The sequence below is a fragment of the Saccopteryx leptura genome, chromosome 2 (assembly GCF_036850995.1).
Source record: "Saccopteryx leptura isolate mSacLep1 chromosome 2, mSacLep1_pri_phased_curated, whole genome shotgun sequence".
NCBI classification, from domain to species: Eukaryota; Metazoa; Chordata; class Mammalia; order Chiroptera; family Emballonuridae; genus Saccopteryx; species Saccopteryx leptura.
Window position 1 is genome coordinate 150,415,597 of NC_089504.1, and position 20,260 is coordinate 150,435,856.

The window sequence follows — 20,260 nt, forward strand, 5'->3', positions numbered from 1 at the left end:
GACATAACAGTTTGAATTCTGGCTCTGTTGTTCTCTACCTATGCAAGTTATTTTACTTTCTCTGATTCTGCAAATGGGAGTACCTAGGTTTATCTTTTAAGGTAGGAATACAGTAAGATAATGATTATAAAAGGCTTTGAACACAAAAGTACTTAGTAAATGGAAGTTTCAGTCACTGTAAGTTGCTAATAGCAGTATACTATTTTAGAGAAAAGACTGGATTTTGATTTTGACATTTATAAACTGTGTCATCCGAGCAAATAATTTCACTTAGATTTTTAATTTTTAAAACAGCCTAATACTTTCCTTTCCTGTATCACAAAGTATAGAAAAGCAACAATTATGACTTCAACATTTTTGATTTTGCCTTAAACCTATAGGTCCCATTAAGAAGTCTTGGAATGGAAGATTTCTGTTTTGAAGGAACCCTCATGCACTGTAGGCGGAATGCAGATTGGTGCAGCCACTATAGAAAACAGTGTGGAGTTTCCTCAAAAAATTAAAAAATGGAACTGCCTCATGACCCAGCAATTCTACTTATGCAGATTTATCCAAAGAAACCCGAAATATTCTTAAAAAGAATATTATGCACCCCTATGTTCAGTGCAGTGCTGTTTACAATAGCCAAGATATGGAAGGGACCCAAGTGTCCACCTACAGAGGAGTGGATACAAAAATTGGTGACACATATATATAATGGAGTATTAGTGGGCCATAAACAACAATGAATCTTACCATTTGTGACAGCATGTGTGAACCTAGAGGCTACTATGCTAAGTGAAATGGTGAAGGGATTAAGAAATACATGTTGCCAGTTACAAAATAGTCACAGGGTTGTAAGTACACTACAGGGAATACAGTCAGTAGTAATACAGTATTGTAATAATTATGTGTAGTGTCAGAGGGAATCACTTTGTAAAGTGTATGATTATCTAACCACAATGCTGTACATTTGAAACTAATACAGAATAATATTGAATATAAACAGTCATTGAAAAATAAAATAAAACAAGGTGATTGAGATTACTTTTTCGTGACACAGAAGGAGACGAAGGGGATCTTTAGTCTGCTGGCAGGGGCTCTGGGGGAAGCAGCCCTGGGAGAGAACCGTGGGGCGTGGGAAAGGTCTCATTTAAGGTCTGTCTCGTGTGTCAACTGAGAAGGAGCAAAAACTGCCCTAAAATAAAATATTCCAATGTGAACTCCAAAGTTCGTATGTAATATTCTAGAAATGTAACCTTTAACATTACATGTGTAGTGACCTGAAGCCTGTAAAACCTTGTATGTTTTCTAAGAACATGTTTTATTTAGAAAATGGGACATGTTCACTTTGTTAAGTTGCAAATGAATTCACTAAGCCTTGTGTGATCTGACCTATTATAGAAGTCGTGTGGATTTTTGTATTTATCAGAAAGTGCTAGAGTCCCATGGTCAGCATAACCCTTTCTCAAAAAAAAAAAAAGAAAAAAGAAGTCTGGTTTCCTTAAACAGGTAATGGCTAACACAGGATAACGATTGTGAAGCGCAATGTTAAGACCACAATGAGGAACATAACATTACTATCCAACCATTGAAAGAAGTAATCCTGATCAGTACTTTGGCTGTACTCTGACTAGAGGGTCAAGCATTGACCTTAAGATCAGTAAAAGTGTGTCTGCTACTTCTCTCAAAAGGGAAAATAACCTAGCGTGCGGAGGACCCGGGTTCGATTCCCGGCCAGGGCACACAGGAGAAGCGCCCATTTGCTTCTCCACCCCTCCGCTGCGCTTTCCTCTCTGTCTCTCTCTTCCCCTTCCGCAGCTGGGGCTCCATTGGAGCAAGGATGGCCGGGCGCTGGGGATGGCTCTGTGGCCTCTGCCTCAGGCGCTAGAGTGGCTCTGGTCGCAATATGGCGATGCCCAGGATGGGCAGAGCATCGCCCCCTGGTGGGCAGAGCATCGCCCCTGGTGGGCGTGCCGGGTGGATCCCAGTCGGGCGCATGCGGGAGTCTGTCTGACTGTCTCTCCCTGTTTCCAGCTTCAGAAAAAGGAAAAAAAAAAAAAAAAAAAGGGAAAATAATTCTCATCTACCTAATAAATGCACATGACCTCAAAGAAATATCATGCAAAGAGCAATTTCCCCTGACAAAGTTCAGTTTTTCATTTTTCTAAAGTACACTAAAATTAAAAGGCTAATTTTCCCCTTAAGGAATGTGTTTAATTTTAGAAGCACAATATTCAATCCAAGGGATTTTAATCAACATTTTATTAATTTATTAAATGTCTCAGAATGCCAAAATCAAGATCCCTGCAGATAACGGCTTCACAGCAGCATGCTGGCCTTATGCCTATGACAAGAATGCTGGAAATAACCCTTGAACCATTTGTAACTGCTGATGGGACTGCTGGGTTTCATGTGATCAACAAGGGAAATGACCAAGCTTCCTTTTTCAGATAGCAGTTTTAGCTGTCACCATTTTAATTCAGTTTGAACTAGAGTTAAATATTATACTTAAACTGTTTTTATCTATAGAATTTTACTTGGGAGTTATGTCAGTGAAAAAAGAAGTGGTGGCAACTTCTCAGATCTTTCATGAGAAGTTACTAAATTCTTAAGAACCACAGAATATTAGACCTAGAAGGGCGGTTGGGATGATGTAGTCTAGTCCCCTCGCATCACGAGTAAGGACTACTGATACAAAAGATTTAAGCGATCCTTCGGATTCTAGCACAATGGGCCATTAGGGAAAAGGTGGATATTAAATTACTAATACATGTTACTCCTACTCTGACACCACTATTCATCTCCTTAGCACCTAATATGATACTAAGCCTCTAGAAGGAATGAGCTCCTGACTGATATTCTACAGTATTTTATATTGTTACCTCAGTGTTACTTAGGTATTTAAAAATGTTAATGGATACATTTACATTAAAACCTGACTACCCAAAGTACTTCAGAGACCTAAGAACTAGTGACTAACTTACTAGGGATGAGCCTTCTAGGTACATATCTGTCCCCAAGCCCAAGGAGACAAGCAGGGTGCACCAAGCATGAGGAAGCGGGCCCAGAAGGGAGGAGAATGGGGCCCACAGTGGCTCACAAGGGAGGGACTGAGAGGGTGGACTGTGCTAATGTGTTAGGTTGACCATCTCAGCTCTCAACTCTGTATTTTGCCAAAAGTCTTCACATTTCTTCCGGGACCCTCCACATACCTATTTTGGGAGATGAGAAATGAGAGAAGAATGTTGAATACTTGCAAGAGGACCTTCCACTAGGGACCTGCTTTCTGAGAGACTACACAACCTAGCCTGACTCGGAGCTGAGCTGGCTGAAACAGAAAGGTTGAGGGTGAAGAGCAAGGCTCACAGCCCTAAAAGCCTGGAGGGGACAAGCGTGATGTGGACACGCCGTGAAGCCTTGGCGTCAGGAAAACAATCTGGACCAACTGGAGAGAGTATTTCCAAAGAGGCAGCATAAGACTCAAGTCAAACACTGAGCAGGAAGGCTGGCCCAGTGTTATCAAATTATTAAGAGCAGACAGATATTCAGATTTTAAAAAAAAGTCCTTGTTGTTTTTTTTTTTTTTTTGTATTTTTCTGAAGCTGGAAACGAGGAGAGACAGTCAGACAGACTCCCGCATGCGCCCGACTGGGATCCACCTGGCACACCCACCAGGGGGCAATGCTCTGCCCACCAGGGGGTGATGCTCTGCCCCTCTGGGGCATCGCTCTGCCGCAACCAGAACCACTCTAGTGCCTGGGGCAGAGGCCAAGGAGCCATCCCCAGCGCCCAGGCCATCTTTGCTCCAATGGAGCCTTGGCTGCGGGAGGGGAAGAGAGAGACAGAGAGGAAGGAGGGGGTGGGGATGGAGAAGCAAATGGGCGCTTCTCCTATGTGCCCTGGCCGGGAATCGAACCCGGGTCCCCCGCACGCCAGGCCGACGCTTTACCGCTGAGCCAACCGGCCAGGGCCAAGTCCTTGTTTTTAAATGTTGAAAACTAACTCTCACTTTTCAAAACCACTGTGTGGACCAAAAAATACATGTTCCACGCCTTGCCCTCCAGTCTGCTGCCTCTCCTTCAAGGGAGAGTAAAAAACTGTGCATTAATGCTTGCAGCTGTAGAAATAAACGGACACGTCTCCAGTTACAGTGAAAAGATAACTGTAGAGTATATTATTATTCAGATTTATCAGACAGTCTCTAAAACTGACTAACGCTTGGAGAGATTATCACCTGGATATCTGAGTGGAACTGGGATGGCAACGAGTCTGTATTTGCAACCACATGTATCACTGGTGCTCAGATGGATGGGGAAGTGGTTACGACACTCTTGCTCTCCATGGAGCTTGCTTGAAACTTCAAACTCCTTTTTAACATAGTGGTTTTAGTAACCACTTGAGAAAATAAGAGTGGTAAACTATTTTTAATGGGAATGTGACTTCGAAAGAGTTTGAAAGAAATGGTAATTAGCCTCTCAGCATGACTAGTAGGCTGTACTGTAGAGAGAGCTCATTTTACTCTTTTTGAGAAAAAAAAATTCCAGGAGTTGCAAAAAAAGAGGAAAATGTGTTTTTGTTATAAAAAGAAAGGTTAATATTTGATGAACAACAATCCTAATTGAAAGTATCTCATATTCCAGTTTTCTAAGGCACCACTTTTACTTCCCGTTCCTCAGACTGTCATTCTCAATTATTTGACCTCCCTTATAACTAATCCTGTATAACCTAAGTTAGGAAAGCAGGAAGGGGGATAAGCTAGGAAGAGCAAACAGAGAAAAAGGAGTGCGACTACAGGGGAATGCTAGAAAAACTCAAGGCAATTAGAATACAGAAAAGCATGGACAAGTGAGAAGCTGAGAGCAGAGAGTAAAAAAGAATTGGGTGGCTGGAAAGGGAAGAAGGAAGAAAGGGAGACAGTGAGGTATAGAGTGAGAGATGAAAAAGCTCAAGCATCTATATGCAAAGATATATGAACCCCCATGTTCATCACAGCAGCATTCATGGTGGCCAAGACATGGAAACAACCCAAGTGTTCCTCAGTAGAGGACTGGATAAAGAAGATGTGATACATATATACAGTGGATTACTACTCAGCCATAAGAAATGATGATATGTTGACATTTTCAACAACATGGATGGACCTAGGGAATATTATGCTAAGTGAAATAAGTAAATCAGAAAAAGCTAAGAACTGTAAGATTTGACATATAGGTGGGATATAAGACTGAGACTCATGGACATGGATAAAAGTGAAGTGGTTACCAGCTGGAGGCGGGTCAGGAGGAGGACAGTAAAGTGGGTTAAGTATATGGTGATAAAAAGTGGTCTGACTTTGGGTGATGGACACACAACGCAATGAAGAGTTCACATGCTATGAAGATGTACACCTCAAACCTATGGGTTCCTATGGACCAATGTCAGTCCAGTAAATTTAATTTCTAAATTAGGAAAAGAAATAAAGTTGAGAGAAAGAAAAAGAGTTAACAAATAAGTAAAAGAGTGGCAAAAAGAAGAAAAGAGAGAAAAGAAACTTAAAAACTCCAAATCAAAGTTTGGCCATTTGCTTTATAAAGTTAAAGCTTAGACTTAGAATAATACAAGTGTAGTATATAGATAAATAATTTTTCAAAAAATAAACATGTGTTCTTTTATGGCAATCAGAGCCCTTATGCTGACTTCTAAAGTACTCTCCTGAATTCTGGTGTGAAATGAGCTACAGCGATAAACACAACGGGCCCAGATGTAGAGTCTAGCTGCTAGACTCTAGCATATTTAAAAAATCAATCATCTGATTTTAAAAATAAAAAATCAGTGGGCATGTGATAGAATCTTTATTAACTGATCCAGGTACATTGGTAACAATTTAGAAAAATATGATTTAAATTCTAGGAAAAATCTTAGACCCCCCCCCCCCCAAAAAAAAAAAGCAAAACCAAAGGAAAACAAATAATATGCAAAGAGTTCGACAGAGAAAAGTTTTTACAAAAAACGGATAAGGACTAATGTCCTTAATTTATAACTAGTTTATACAAACCAATCTGAGAAAAGAACTAAGGGTACGTCCAAAAGAAAAATGAATAAAGGACATAAGCAGACAGTGGAAAATGAAAATGACTCGTGTTCATATGAAAAAAATATTCACTTGTGCTAGAAATTTTTTTATTTACTTTTTTTTTTTTTGTATTTTTCTGAAGATGGAAACGGGGAGGCAGTCAGACAGACTCCCGCATGCGCCCGACCGGGATCCACCCGGCACGCCCACCAGGGGGCGATGCCCTGCTCAGCTGGGGCATTGCTCTGTTGCAACCAGAGCCATTCTAGCACCTGAGGCAGAGGCCATGGAGCCATCCTCAATGCTGGGGCCAACTTTTTGCTCCGATGGAGACTTGGCTGTGGGAGAGGAAGAAAGAGATAGAGAGGAAGGAGAGGGGGAGGGTTGGAGAAGCAGATGGGCGCTTCTCCTGTGTGCCCTGGCCTGGAATCAAACCCGGGACTCCTGCACGCCAGGCCGACACTCTATCACTGGGCCAACCGGCCAGGGCCGTAGAAATTTTTTATAAAAGTAAATTAAAATATAAACGCAACTTTCACTTAACATCAGAATGATTAAAATTAATAATACTCAGTGTTGCCAAGCTCTAGTGAGAGAGGTATACTTAAAACAGTGCAGGTAGTAATAGAAAATACAGGTGAGGCAAAGTAGATTTACAGTTTTTTGTGAAACACAGCATTTATTCTTGCATTATTACTTATTAATTATTGTTATTTTTCATATGAAAAACTGTAAACCTACTTTTGACCCACCCTGCAGAACAACCTCTCTGGAAGATCATTTGAAATTTTTCAGATATTTTAAAAAGAAATAATATATTCTTTGATTTATTGAAATTAAAAATATGGACAAAGATTTGGATAAAAGGATATTCATCCAAGTTATTTATAATACCAGTCGATTGGGAAATGGTTACATAAATACAGAATTTATTTTGGGGTGTGATATGAAGTAGGAATTTAATTGACTTTGCCCCATGTGGCTAATTGACTCAGCATCATTTCCTGACTAGTTCAACTTTTGCCCACTGATACAAGACTACCCCTCTGTTTCTCTGTCTGCAGTGGTCTGTTTTTGGCTGCTCCATTCTCTTCTGTTGGTGTCTTTATCTCACATTAATATTACATACACTTAATGGCACAATTTTAGCATAAGTCTTAATATTGTTTAGAACAGTGGTTCTCAACCTGTGGGTCGCGACCCCGGCAGGGGTCAAACGACCAAAATACAGGGGTCACCTAAAGCCATCGGAAATACATATTTTATTTTAAAATGTATTGTATAATAAATAAGTATTTTCCAATACATATTTTATTTAAAATATATTGTATAATAAATATGTATTTTTCAATGGCTTTAGGCGACCCCTGTGTTTTGGTCGGTCGACCCCCGCTGGGGTCTCGACCCACAGGTTGAGAACCACTGGTTTAGAACAAGGCTCTCTGCTTTCATTTTGTTTCAAAAACATTTTGCTGTTTTCCCCTCCAACCTTTCTTACTCCATCTATATTTTAGAAACAGTTTATTAAGGTCCCCAACCTTCAAGATCCTTTTGAGATTTTGAAAAGAATTAATTTATTGATACATTTCAGGGATTAAAACATTTTTCAGATATTAAGACTTCCCATCTAGTTTGGCCGGTGGCACAGTGAGTAGAGCATTGTCAAGGAGTGTCGAGGCCCCTGGTCTAATCCCAGGATTGTCAGCTTGATTTGGGGTCACTGGCTTGATCCCAAGGGTGCCAGTTTGAACCCCAGTCAGGGCACATATGAGAAGCAGTCAGTGGGTGCACAACTAAGTGGGACAATGAGTTGATGCGTCTTTCTCTCTTTTCCTCTCTCCCATCTAAAAACATGATACAGGTCTTCATTCATTTCTGTATTCTTTATGTATTCCCTTCTGACCAGCAATAACTAGATGGGGGAGGACCTTCCCTGAAGTGCTTCCCAGTCCTATGGGGGACCTTGGGGCTCTCTGATAGGGGTTGCAGGTTGTACAAACAATTGTCTTCAGTTTGTGAGCTGGTTCTTTCTAAGCCTCCAGATTTTAGCTTACCTGTCCTGTCTTCAATAAATACTTTCAGACTGAATGAATAAGTTAAATATGTCAAACATCTGTTTCAATTTTTAATGTTAATACATTGTACTGACATTTAAAATATATTTACTTGTATAATGTTATTTTATCTTCATTACTGCCTTTAAAATAGGTATTACTAGCCTCCATTTAATAAATAAGGTAAGTAAGGCACGGGGAAATAAGTATCATGGCCCAAATTAATAGTAGAAGCCAAGTCATCTAGCTAAAATAAAAATCTAATTCAAACACCATCTAACAAAAGAAAAAGAAAAGAAAGAGAAATGGAAGACAAGACAAAGGAAGAATGAAGGAAGAAAATTCATTTACTCCCGAACTTTCCATGATAAGGGAATATTGTCCTATTTATGCTGCTAGGAACTCCATAAGTCTCACACTTTAAGCCTTTTAGGAAACCTCATATCTTTCTAAGACAGTGGTTCTCAAAGTGTGTGCCAGGGTGCACTGGTGTGCCCTAGAAAATTTCCAGGTGCACCCTATGGTATTCCAGAGAAATATGTGTCTGTTGGGGATCAAAAAACCAACAGTGTTTTTGGAGTTTAGATCTTTGGAGGACAGAGGTGTGAGGAATTGGCTGTAAGCTGGCAGTCTGCCCAACCCCCCACCTTACTTGTGTGATTAGGTTGCAAAAGGCTGTTAAGCTGTGGTGCTGGATTGTTTACAGTACCCTCCACGTTCCCGGGAAAGACTGGAGGCAAGTTTCTTCTATCCTTTCTTTGGTGTAAAGTTAAGATGATATTTATGGTGGGGATTTTCTGCACTTGATAAAATTCTTGGGTTGCCTTGGAAACATGATCAAAGATCTCATTGATTTGCTAATGGCCCACTTTGCCTTATAAATAAAGCAAGGTGTGGTTTTTGGGTGCACTTTGTTCTTGCCAGCAGCAATTACAGGGCCCTCCCAACCCCGTATTTTCTTAATTCTGCACCACTCCCACTCGGGACCTGGAATTACTAGCTGCGCTGGTTCACGGCATGTGCCTAGATATAAAAATAAATATAGTTACTCTATTATACCATTTCATTATGGAAATATCACTATTTTTGTTAACACATCATTATTATATTTATTATTAACACATCATTATATTATTTTTGGATAAATAAACCCAAATAAGATAGATAGATTTCTCAAAAAGAAGCATGATATTGAAGAATCCAATTCTGGAAGTAAGCAAAGTTAAGTGTAAATAAAATAGGACTTGAAGGCTGATGGGAAGAATTTAATTCATAGCTCTTTCCATCACTTAACACTGAACAATACAATTGGATTAGAAACCCATTCATGGAAGCTTCAAGTGCTTTTGGTTTAACATTAACAGAAGAAGAAGAACTGGCAGCTATATTCACTGATTGTGGATTGATGATTAAACATAAGGAATTGTCTCTTGAAGCCTTTTGGATGTCTATAAAAGAAGACTATGTGGCAATATCTAAAAAAGCTTTGAACATTTTATTACAATTTTCAACATCCTATTTATGTGAATTAGGATTTTCTACCCTCAACACAATTAAGAGTAAAAAGAGAGGAATTCTTCAATGAATTGACAAGGAAATAAGAGACTGCCTTTCAAATATATGCCCAAATGTTGAAGAAATGGCTAGGATACATCAGGCTCATGTTTCTCATAAAAACAAGAATGAAAAAAATTAACACATTTGTGCCAGGACCTGCCGAATTTACCAAATCTTACTAAGAATGTATCTATACATATAAAAAGATAACTTTTTAGTTGGTTTTTTTATTTTAACCCCTCTTTTATATGAATTCTGAAAAGCATAACTCAAAATGTATAACATAAAGTGCTTTTTAATGTCAGAATAAATTTAATTTTGTCATATTTATTTTGTTTAATTACCATAAAAGCATGCTTGGACTTTATATTTTTTTCTTTAATATTTGACTTAATTATTATAACATATTTCTCAGAAATTTGTATATATTGCACCTACAATTATTTGTAGGATTTTAAATGTGCCTGACTTCAAAAAGTTTGAGAACCACAGTTCTAAGACATTTCATATGAGTAGGCAGATTAAAAATACTTTCAAGCAACCTGTTCTACATGAATCATACAGAGTGGGAAATAAAGGAGTGTGTAGTTATAGAACACATCTCTTTTTCTGTGCTATATTGGCACCAGTATAAAACTTGTTGGTGGCCTGACCAGGCAGTGGCGCAGTGGATAGAGCATCGGACTGGGATGCGAAGGACCCAGGTTCGAGACCCCGAGGTCGCCAGCTTGAGCGCGGGCTCATCTGGTTTGAGCAAAGCTCACCAGCTTGGACCCAAGGTCACTGGCTCGAGCAAGGGGTTACTCGGTCTGCTGTAGCCCCCCAGTCAAGGCACATATGAGAAAGCAATCAATGAACAACTAAGGTGTTGCAACGAAAAATTAATGATTGATGCTTCTCATCTCTCTTCGTTCCTGTCTGTCTTTCCCTATCTATTCCTCTCTCTGACTCTCTTTCTGTCTCTGTAGAAAAAAAAAAGTGAAGTCAGGCCACTTAATCAAGCTTGATAATTGTAAGAAGTACTAACAATATGATTTAAGTTTCAATTTCAGGTTCCAATGTATTCTCTCCTAAGTTTTCTGACTTAGCCAACATGACATAAATCATTGGCCCTTTCTTAACAATTAGGAATCACATGAGCCCTGGCTGGCTGGCTCAATGGTAGAGCGTTGGCCTGGTGTGTGGAAATCCTGGGTTTGATTTCCAGCCAGGACACACAGGACAAGTACCCATCTGCTTCTCCACCCCTCCCCCTCTCCTTCCTCTCTATCTCTTCCCATTCCATGGCCAAGGCTCCATTGAAGCAAAGTTGGCCCAGGTGCTGAGGATGGCTCCATGGCCTTTGCCTCAGGTGCTAGAATGGCTCCGGTTGCAACTGAGCAATGACCCAGATAGGCCAAGCATCGCCCCCTGGTGAGCATGCTGGGTGGATCCCGGTCAGGCGCATGGGGGAGTCTGTCTCTCTGCCTCCCCATTTTTCATTTCAGAAAAAAAATAAAATGAAAAAAGAAAGTCACATGAAATTATCTTCCAAGTTTTACTATAGTTGTGAGGGTAGAAATAGACTTACTTTCTATTGGAATCATTACTGAGAAAAAGAAGAGTGCTCTCAACTTCTGATTTGAATATATGATATTTACATGTCCATTTCCTTTCTTTGTCCCTAAATCTAATGAAAAAATAGTAATTTCCACTAATTCTGATTATTTGGCTTCATATTGTGAAGTTACAAGAAGGAAAGAAATCCCTACTGTTCCCAGTCTCTGTAGTAAAAGGAAAAATATCCCCCAAGTTAATAATACTGTTTTTGTGCTTTGGAAGGCAAAAATACTTTCCTGCCAAAGGGTAATCCACATATAAATGCGATTGCTAGGTGAAACACTGACAGTATGAGACCTTATTATAGAGCCAACTGACACATCGCTCTAAATTGCTGAAAAGTACCACTCACCTCTTCCTGAACCCAAACAGAGTAATGATACAGTATTGATGAAATTCTGTCTGCTGCAAGAGGACATAACAGTTCATTCTTAGTACAAAGTGGTTTACCAGGGATAGATGGTGACATGTCCTAAAGCTTAGAGGTCATAGCCTCAGGACTCGGACATACCCATTACTGAGACATCGTATTCTATCAGCAGCGTTGCTTCTTGTCCACACTGTTTAAGAATACTCATGGCTTCGGCATGTGTGGTTCCAAGAAGTCGAATTCCATCCACACTGAGCAATCTATCGCCGGCTTTGATTGTGCCCTCTCTGGAGGGAGAAGAAAGGAATAGTCTCTATTAATTCAGCATAATGGGACTTAGTATTAATATTCACTTCGTTAAAGTGATTCTTTCACAATGACGTTCTGCCAGTCGCCTCATTTGCATTTCCTTTTAAGCATCAAGTGTGACAGTAGGAGAGTACACAGGTAACCGAAACAGAAAATTGCTGCAAATTTATACACATTAGCAAATAACTAAGTTACCCACAATTAACTCTAGGGGTCCTAAAGTAATAAAGGCACATGTCTCTCATCTAGATTTTTGTCTATATGTCTAAAATTGATTTATTAGAGTCCAGAAACTAGCAGTCACCTATTTTCCCAAAGTCAAGTGAGCAAAAGAGCTGGCTCGTTCCATTCAATTTATTAGAAGTGAACCCAAGCAGGATAGGCAATGCTGGTGAAAAATATCCCTAGTCTGTACAGTTTCCTACTGATTTATCCAGCCACTTGGCAATCATTAAATTGATTCAGTGTCACAATCACTGGAAAAGTCAGGTGTAATGCTGGTGGTTGAGGCCAGGTGGTTTGCATTCAATCTGGGCAGACGGTAGGAACTGCAGAGCCAGAAAACATCAGGCCATACCCATTTATTGGAGGCTCACGAAGACAGGTGAGTGAATAAACAAAGGAAAATCTGCTTTTCGCAGTGAAGGGCAAGGGATCAGGAAAACCACATCTCACAGTGATGGGAGAGAAATCTTGGAGAATCGCCCCCAAGGGAAGGCACCTGTAGCCTTCCATAGGCCATACACACGTGCTGCTACCACGTGCTCACGCACTATTCAGACAAAGTGCTTGCAGCTGGTAAGCCAGTGAGAAAGCCTAACACAGCTGTTTTCCCCACACCAGGCAAGTGCGATTCTCCCTGCTGTGAGCACTGACTCAAGCAAGGCATTGGGAGAAGATGCCTCAGGACCTTCGTGACACCGCCCTGGCCCGGCTTCCAGATTATAGCCCTCCTGCCTCAGGGAGCCTCACAGGTGAAAACATATCTAGTGAGGGATTACAAGTGTAGCATTGGGTAAGGATAGAAATGATCTCTTAAACACTTTCAGCTAGATGACTTTGAATGTTTTGACTCTAAATTTTTGTCTGAAATTCTCAGATTTCCTTAGTCCGATGTGAATTTGGTAATATGTTGCTCACAAACTAGTAGCCTGCTTCTGACGTCTCTTTCAACTCTCACTCTTAAGTGTTAAAGCATGAGAGGGGACAAGGCAGTGTCTCCCAGAACATCCGGCTTTCTGTTGGCCTCCGGAAAGGCACATATACTTTAGCACAGGTGAGAAACCAGGCTCTTTAAAGGCTTTATTTTTATATTAATTTTTAAAAGATTTTATTTATGGATTTTAGAGAGAGGAGAGTGAGAGAAAGGCAGGAAGGAGGAGCAGGAAGCATCCTCTTGAAGTTGCTTCTCATATGTGTCTTGACCAGGCAAGCTTTGGGTTTTGAACCAGTGACCTCAGCATTCCAGAATGACTCTTCATCCACTGCACCACCACAGGTCAGACTGAAATATTAATTTTTGAAAAGCAATGTGAGCTCACAGTCTGAGCTTTGAAGGAAAATAAACCTGAATTCCTACGCTAGGTCTTCGATGTACTAGCTGGCAAGTCAGTTAACCATCATGGGCCTCAATTTTGTTATCTTGTAAACGTAGATAACAATACACACTTTATTTTGTGGGCGGCTGTGAGGATAAACGAATATAATGTCCACCTAACACTTCGCATAGTTTCTGGCACAGAGTACGTGCTCTATAAGTAGTATTTATTATTGTTCCTGTTTCTATTGCTTAAGAAAAGGTTTTCAACATTTATCCTGGGCTGGAACAGAGTGCAGCCAGCAGTCACGCACCTGCCTCCTATTCTTTCGCAGTATCCAGTGGGAGGAGTTGTGTTTCCCTATCATTGTGGGGTCAACGCCTACTGTGGAAATTAATCCAAAGAAGTATTGCTTGAGGTATCTCAGTTGTGAATTAACCTAGAACCCCTTCCCCGAGGTTTTTGATATGAACTCTGAAAGAGCTGTCCTTCATATATTCAAATTACCCTGGAAAAGAAAGCTCTGGAGGCCAACAATATTCCTTCTGTTTTATTAAAATTTAGTTCCATTCTGACAAACATAATCATCATCCTAAGGTGATGATAACAATGACAAAGATGTTGATAATAGTAAGAATCAGACACCAGGTCAGGGAGATTAGCAGTCAGAGCTGATGCATTTCAAGTGCCTGCTCTAGAAGTGCCAGCTGCCTCTTCTTACACATCTATGGTAGGATAAGACCCTCGTGATACACCATACACCTCCAACCTTTGCTAAAACGTGATGACAGCTATTATTTACATTTTGCGGTGGAGAAAACTGAGCTCAGAACTGTTAAGTCACTTGCCAAAGCTAGGGTAGTAAGTGTTGAGTCTAGAGTCCAACCTTCCTTTTGATTCCACAGCCTAAACTATTGAAGTTTCCACATTCTAACCTACTTAGTTAATATCCATCTTTTACTATGAATTTTATAACTCGTCAACTTCTATGCCAAAGTCCTGAAGCTTTATTTAATCAGTTTGGATAGTGACACAGAAAGATGAAGTTTACCTGTCAGCAGGCCCTCCAGGACGAACACATGTTATCACGATGGGACGAGATTTATTTCTATCATCATGCGCTCCCCCTGGCAAAGAAAAGAAACACAGCTTTTTTCACTAAAAATCTTCACTCACAAAACACCAGCTGAGAAACTGAGCTATATTAGGTTGGCGTGTGGAGGAAAACAGGCAAAGTTTTCCTCTGGCACATAACAGCCTCAAAAATCGTATTCATTTTATATAGAATATATCTTTTGAAGTCATCATTCCTTCACTTCTCAATAAATATATAACTGTAATAACATGTGACATATAAATTATTGAACTAGAGTGACAAGAGTGTCGACTAATTATAACCAGTACTAGTCCAATTAGAACAGCTGCCAGTTATAAACAAAGTGCTGATGGATATACCTGGTGCTAATAACCTGGACTATTATACAGGTGAGTAGGTCTACAACCTGATATTAGGAAGAAAACATTAACATCAAAGAAAGAAATCCAAATATTAAAAAAAATGAAAAGATTCAATTGGCTAAAGGGGCCTCTATTAACTTGTCATGGTCAAAATTTGGGGGGCAAATTTGGCAGACTATGTCAAGCCAATTTCAAGGCTTAAGTGGGAATTTTAACTTAGCATAAAATTTTTTCTTTAAGAATTTTTAGAAACATAGATGCTTTTGAGAAAGAAGGTAGTTTATTATAAATTATCTTTTTTACCCAGGACCCCTTTGTACAACTTGTTTAATCTTCGCTCCCCCTGTACCCATCTGAGATCCACCAGGTGTTTTGCTTGTTAGACTGGAGGCAGCCCATTCCACATATGGACGGAAACCCAGACGGTTCTTCCTAGCATTCAGCTTACATCTGTCTCCCTTCAACTTCCATCTACTCACTTCTGTTCTGTTATCTAGAACAGTGAAATAAAAATGTATACTGTACTCTCTTCCACAAGAAATAGTTTTTGAAGGTTGAAAACTGATTATGCACCTGCTAAGACTCATCTTCTTAAGGCTGAGCATTTCCAGTTTCTTAACTGTTCTGCATGTGACCCGACCTCCTTGCATATCACCACCCTGGCTGTCCCTTTGGGTGGTCTCTAGTTCTCCAGTCTCTATTAATATGAATGTTACTGTCAAGTAGTCATTACTCAACATTCGCCTGGTAGAGCAGACTAACATTTCCCAAACTCGGCACATACAGGTAGGGAGGTCAGCTTACAGAACCTGGCCTAAGAGGAAAGTACTATTATGTCATGTCTCATTTACAAGGTGATCATAGAAAGATAGGTTTGCTTTCCCCAGGAGGCATATTGCTTTAGAAAAAAGGTAGAGGCTGAGGACATAAAGAAACCTTTCCATAATTTTGACTTGGAGGTCTAAATTTAAATATACAACAGTGAATGCATGCTAAAGTGCAGAGAGCTAGTGCTAAATTTCACGATCTATGACATTTTATCAGTATTTGAAATAATAACCAAATTTAGTGGTTTGCTTAGGTTCTAGAAGTTTGGGGATGCAAAGAAATAACAGGAACCACTCAGAGACCAGGGATAGTCTCAGTCCTGGCTGCACATTAGCATTGCATGCCTAGGATGTCTTTGTAAAAATATCAAGGCCAGGCAGGGCCACAGTGCAAACCAAATCTGAATATCAGGCTTATTTGGAAAACAGCTGCATTTGGCTTACTCACTTGCACTTTGCCTGATTAATGTGTGAGCACATGGCAGCGCCATGTGTGTATAATCTAGGTAAGGCTACAGGTGCTTGCCCTCAGGGTGGATTGCGGATTGCGGATCGCTGGCCTGCCATGGTGAGGAGCTGTTTTTGTTGTTCGTTTGCCTGAGAAGCAGTTTTTCTCCTGCCGGTTTGCTTGTCCGCCATTGTGAGACTCTAAAAGGGAACAGCCCTAAACTTTCCAGCTCCTCAGTTTCTCTACCATCTGCCCGAGTCCAATGTGGACCTGCCTGGCCTTGGTCACTGGCATTACAGGGCTCCACATGTTAGATGAGTACATCCACCTACAATTTTACAGCTTAGAATGACTAGATAAAGTCTCCTTGCCCAAAGTGAAAAGTAATTTACAGAAGTGTGATTTTCTTGTTAGCCCAAACTAACTCCCTTAGCTTGCTGGCAACAGAACGAACTAAAATTTAACTCTCCAAGATATAGGTCAGAACATCACTTTTCATTCTATCGATGCAAGGTTCTCTTGTTGGGTGAGTCAAGGTGTAGAACTTGTGACATGCCATTAGAAATGTAATTTCCATTCAATAGCTAAAAGCCAGTTTTACTGTCCTAAGACCCATTCATTCTAAATGGTTAAGAAAAAAATGCTCCATTTGCAAAATCTTCTCCTTTCTGAATGTCCTTGTAGTCTCCATTGATCTAAGTTTAGCTCAGTATGTATGCCACTGTAATGTACAGTATAATCTGCCATGATAACATTTGCCCACAGTACTTTCTCATTCTGCAAGTCGTTTTGTGATGAACCAATGATTCTTAAGGGATAGATGGTAGCCACCCTTTGAGCGAGGAAGACCCTCCAGATAGACCTTAAACTGATCTAAAAGTATAAGTTCTTTATTTGATTCTCACTGAAAAATTGTGCAAAAGTCCATAAACTTTTATGTTCAACCAATGTGCTAAGGGAGTTATTAAAGCCTACAAAAAATGTGTTACTCATAAACTATAATGGATTCATTGTTACTGAGGTTTCAGAATCAGTATTATACTAAGAAGTCTTATGTCTATACAAATCAAGGCAATATTCAATTACTTAGTCATTTATTTATTAAGTGCTGACGACATACCAGGCAGTATTCCAGGCTCATATTAAAAAACTCTTACTATGCATGCACACACTAACATACATTTGAAATTCCTGCAAATTGTGGGAAGAACATTTTGTTAATATTGTATCATCAGTTGTCTTGAGGTGGTTGTGGATTTCAATTACATTTTTTTTTCAGTTCTTAATGCTAAATTACTGTTGGTTTAGCTTTTTCATTAGCAATTTGATTGGTTATTGATTAACCATACAGCAACTAGTGATAAATAGTTGAAACAGCAGTACTCTTACTGCAGCTTTCCAATAATTAGGCTTGTAGGCATGTGATTCAGCGCCTCTCTTTCATACCTATATTGCAAAAACAAATTTGTATATACAGCCTCATGCCAAAATTACTTGTACACTGACTTTTCATTATAGTCATCAAGTTATTTTACACAGAAATTTGGAAATGGTTAAGGTAAATGATTAAGGTGAATTGATCATATTGCTTCATTTAAAAATGGGACCTGGTCAGAAAAGTGTAATAACTACGGGTCTAAACCATTCAGTGAGTTCCTCGTTGCCCATTTTTCCTACCACTCATTTGGGCAGTTTATCAACTTATGTCTTAAATTCCCTGGAACTGTAATTTACTGTAGATAGGGGTGCTGTATTTGGCCCTACGCTGACATGTTGACATATTTTTTTTTTCTTTTTTGTATTTTTCTGAAGCTGGAAACGGGGAGAGACAGTCAGACTCCCGCATGCGCCCGACCGGGATCCACCTGGCACGCCCACCAGGGGGTGACACTCTGCCCACCAGGGGGCGATGCTCTGCCCCTCCGGGCGTCACTCTGTTGCGACCAGAGCCACTCTAGCGCCTGGGGCAGAGGCCAAGAAGCCATCCCCAGCGCCCGGGCCATCTTTGCTCCAATGGAGCCTCGGCTGTGGGAGGGGAAGAGAGAGACAGAGAGGAAGGAGAGGGGGTGGGGTGGAGAAGCAAATGGGCGCTTCTCCTGTGTGCCCTGGCCGGGAATTGAACCCGGGACTTCTGCATGCCAGGCTGATGCTCTACCACTGAGCCAACTGGCCAGGGCCATGTTGACATATTTTTAATAAATATTTGATTGATTGATTTGCTAAAAGATCGCCAGAGAATAAAATCTAATGCTTAAAGCTCAGTCACTTAAGACAAGTCTAAATGAACACATCTCTTTTATTCCTTGATGTTTGTATATTATTAAGATACTTAATTTTAATTAATGTTTTAATAATTAGGGTAGAACTTTGACTGGTGAAATACAACATATAATAGACAAAAAACAACAACAACAACAAAACACAAAATCCAAGAAGTATAAAATCTTAAAAAATTCCAGATGCTACATAGTTACCTATTTAACCTCACTTTCACACAGGAATTATGAATTGTTCATGTCTGTGTAGATGTAAGGGATAAAAACTGCTAATGAGAAGAGTATTAAAAGCCAGAATTACAGCTCAGAATTAATGGTTTTCAAGACAAGCTGGAGTCATTCAAAATCTTCATTATTATTGTCATCTCGTCCCATAATAAGATGAGTTGAGCTGGTGTACATAGGTGCCCAAGGGATTAGATTATCTGCAATTCATTTTTAGAAAGCTACAATAATAAAATGTATTTCAGGAAAATAAAAGTTGCTTAATCCTAGTGTATTAAATCAAATCAAGCCATACTCATCAACTTTTTTTCCCCCCAAGGGAAACAACAATCTTTATTTATATAATAAACTCAGAAATTTATGGCAAAAATAACATTTTAAATTTTTTGTTTATCTTTTTAAAAATTTTAAATTAAAGTATAGCTACTGTGCAATATTATATTAGTTTCAAGTGTACAACATAGTTATTCAACATTCATATACCTAACAAATCGATCACCATGATAAAGTTCAGTAACGATCTGTCACCAAAGTTATTATAATATTATTGACTATATATCCTATGCCGTACACTTCATCCCTGTGACATTTATTTTATAATTGGAAGTTCTTCTTATTCTGCTTCTTTTTTGCTCATCTTCCCATCCCCTCGCCTCGGGCAATCATCATTCATCAACATTTTTGACTCAGTGACACAGAAAAGTACAAAGGGAAGGTAAAGACATGCTGAACAGTGGCAAATTAAGTAGGAGGACTGTGAATAGACAAAGTTTACAGACAGTGACTCCTTGCTGTGCATTAACAGACTGAAAATAAAGCCAGGTTATTTGGATTCCACTTTGATTCCTACTGATTGCTTTATTTCTTTAAAGAAAATGAACTACCAAGCAAAATAAAGACAGACTCATAGACAGAGAGCAGGCCGACAGCTGTGTGGGGGTGTTGGGGGCTGGGTGGGGGGTGGAGGAATTGAGCAAAAGAGCAAAAGAGGGAGAGAAACTCACGGATGGGGACAACAGTGTGGTGATTGCCAGGGGAAGTGGGAAGAGTGAGGTGGAGGAGGGTATGGGGGTAAATGGTGATGGAGGGAGACTTGACTGGGGTGGTGAACACACACTACAATATACAGATGATGTATTATAGACTGTACACTTAAAACCTGTATAATTTTGTCAATCAGTTTCACCCCTATATATGCAATAAAAAGGAATAAAAGAGTGGGTACAAATATTATATGGTGAATTTAAGTGCTGAAAACATCAGTGTTTTTAAGAATGACTTTCTAGTTCACTCCCAATATTTCACTGACAAATTCCCCAAGAACATCTGATGGTTCACACTTTCTAATGGTTACCTACCGCGTATTACAAAACCAAAGGTATTGCCTTCTTTATGTAACGTGACCTCCACCGTTCGGAAAATAACACTCGATCCTTGGAGAGCTGAGTGCAGAAAAAAGAGGAAAATAAAAGCCTTAAATCATAATAATATTTTTATTTTTTGATGTGGCATAAAATATTGCGGATTCCTCTTGTGAATGATTCTTGTTTTGAGTGATAAAACAG

The 20,260-nt window shown here is 39.7% G+C and overlaps 1 protein-coding gene across 11 annotated transcripts in view; it reads right to left on the reverse strand.

The window, feature by feature from the left end:
- GRIP1 (glutamate receptor interacting protein 1) overlaps positions 1-20,260 on the reverse strand; it is a 718,500-nt gene that overhangs the window by 134,613 nt on the left and 563,627 nt on the right. For 10 of the 11 annotated variants that reach the window (XM_066369047.1, XM_066369049.1, XM_066369055.1 and 7 more), the window contains 3 exons: positions 20,054-20,137; positions 14,513-14,588; positions 11,756-11,901 (listed from right to left, as the gene is read on the reverse strand). In XM_066369047.1, the coding sequence (XP_066225144.1) occupies positions 11,756-11,901; positions 14,513-14,588; positions 20,054-20,137 (306 nt within the window). The remainder of the gene's footprint in view (positions 1-11,755; positions 11,902-14,512; positions 14,589-20,053; positions 20,138-20,260) is intronic. The other variant, XM_066369051.1, reaches the window with a different exon arrangement.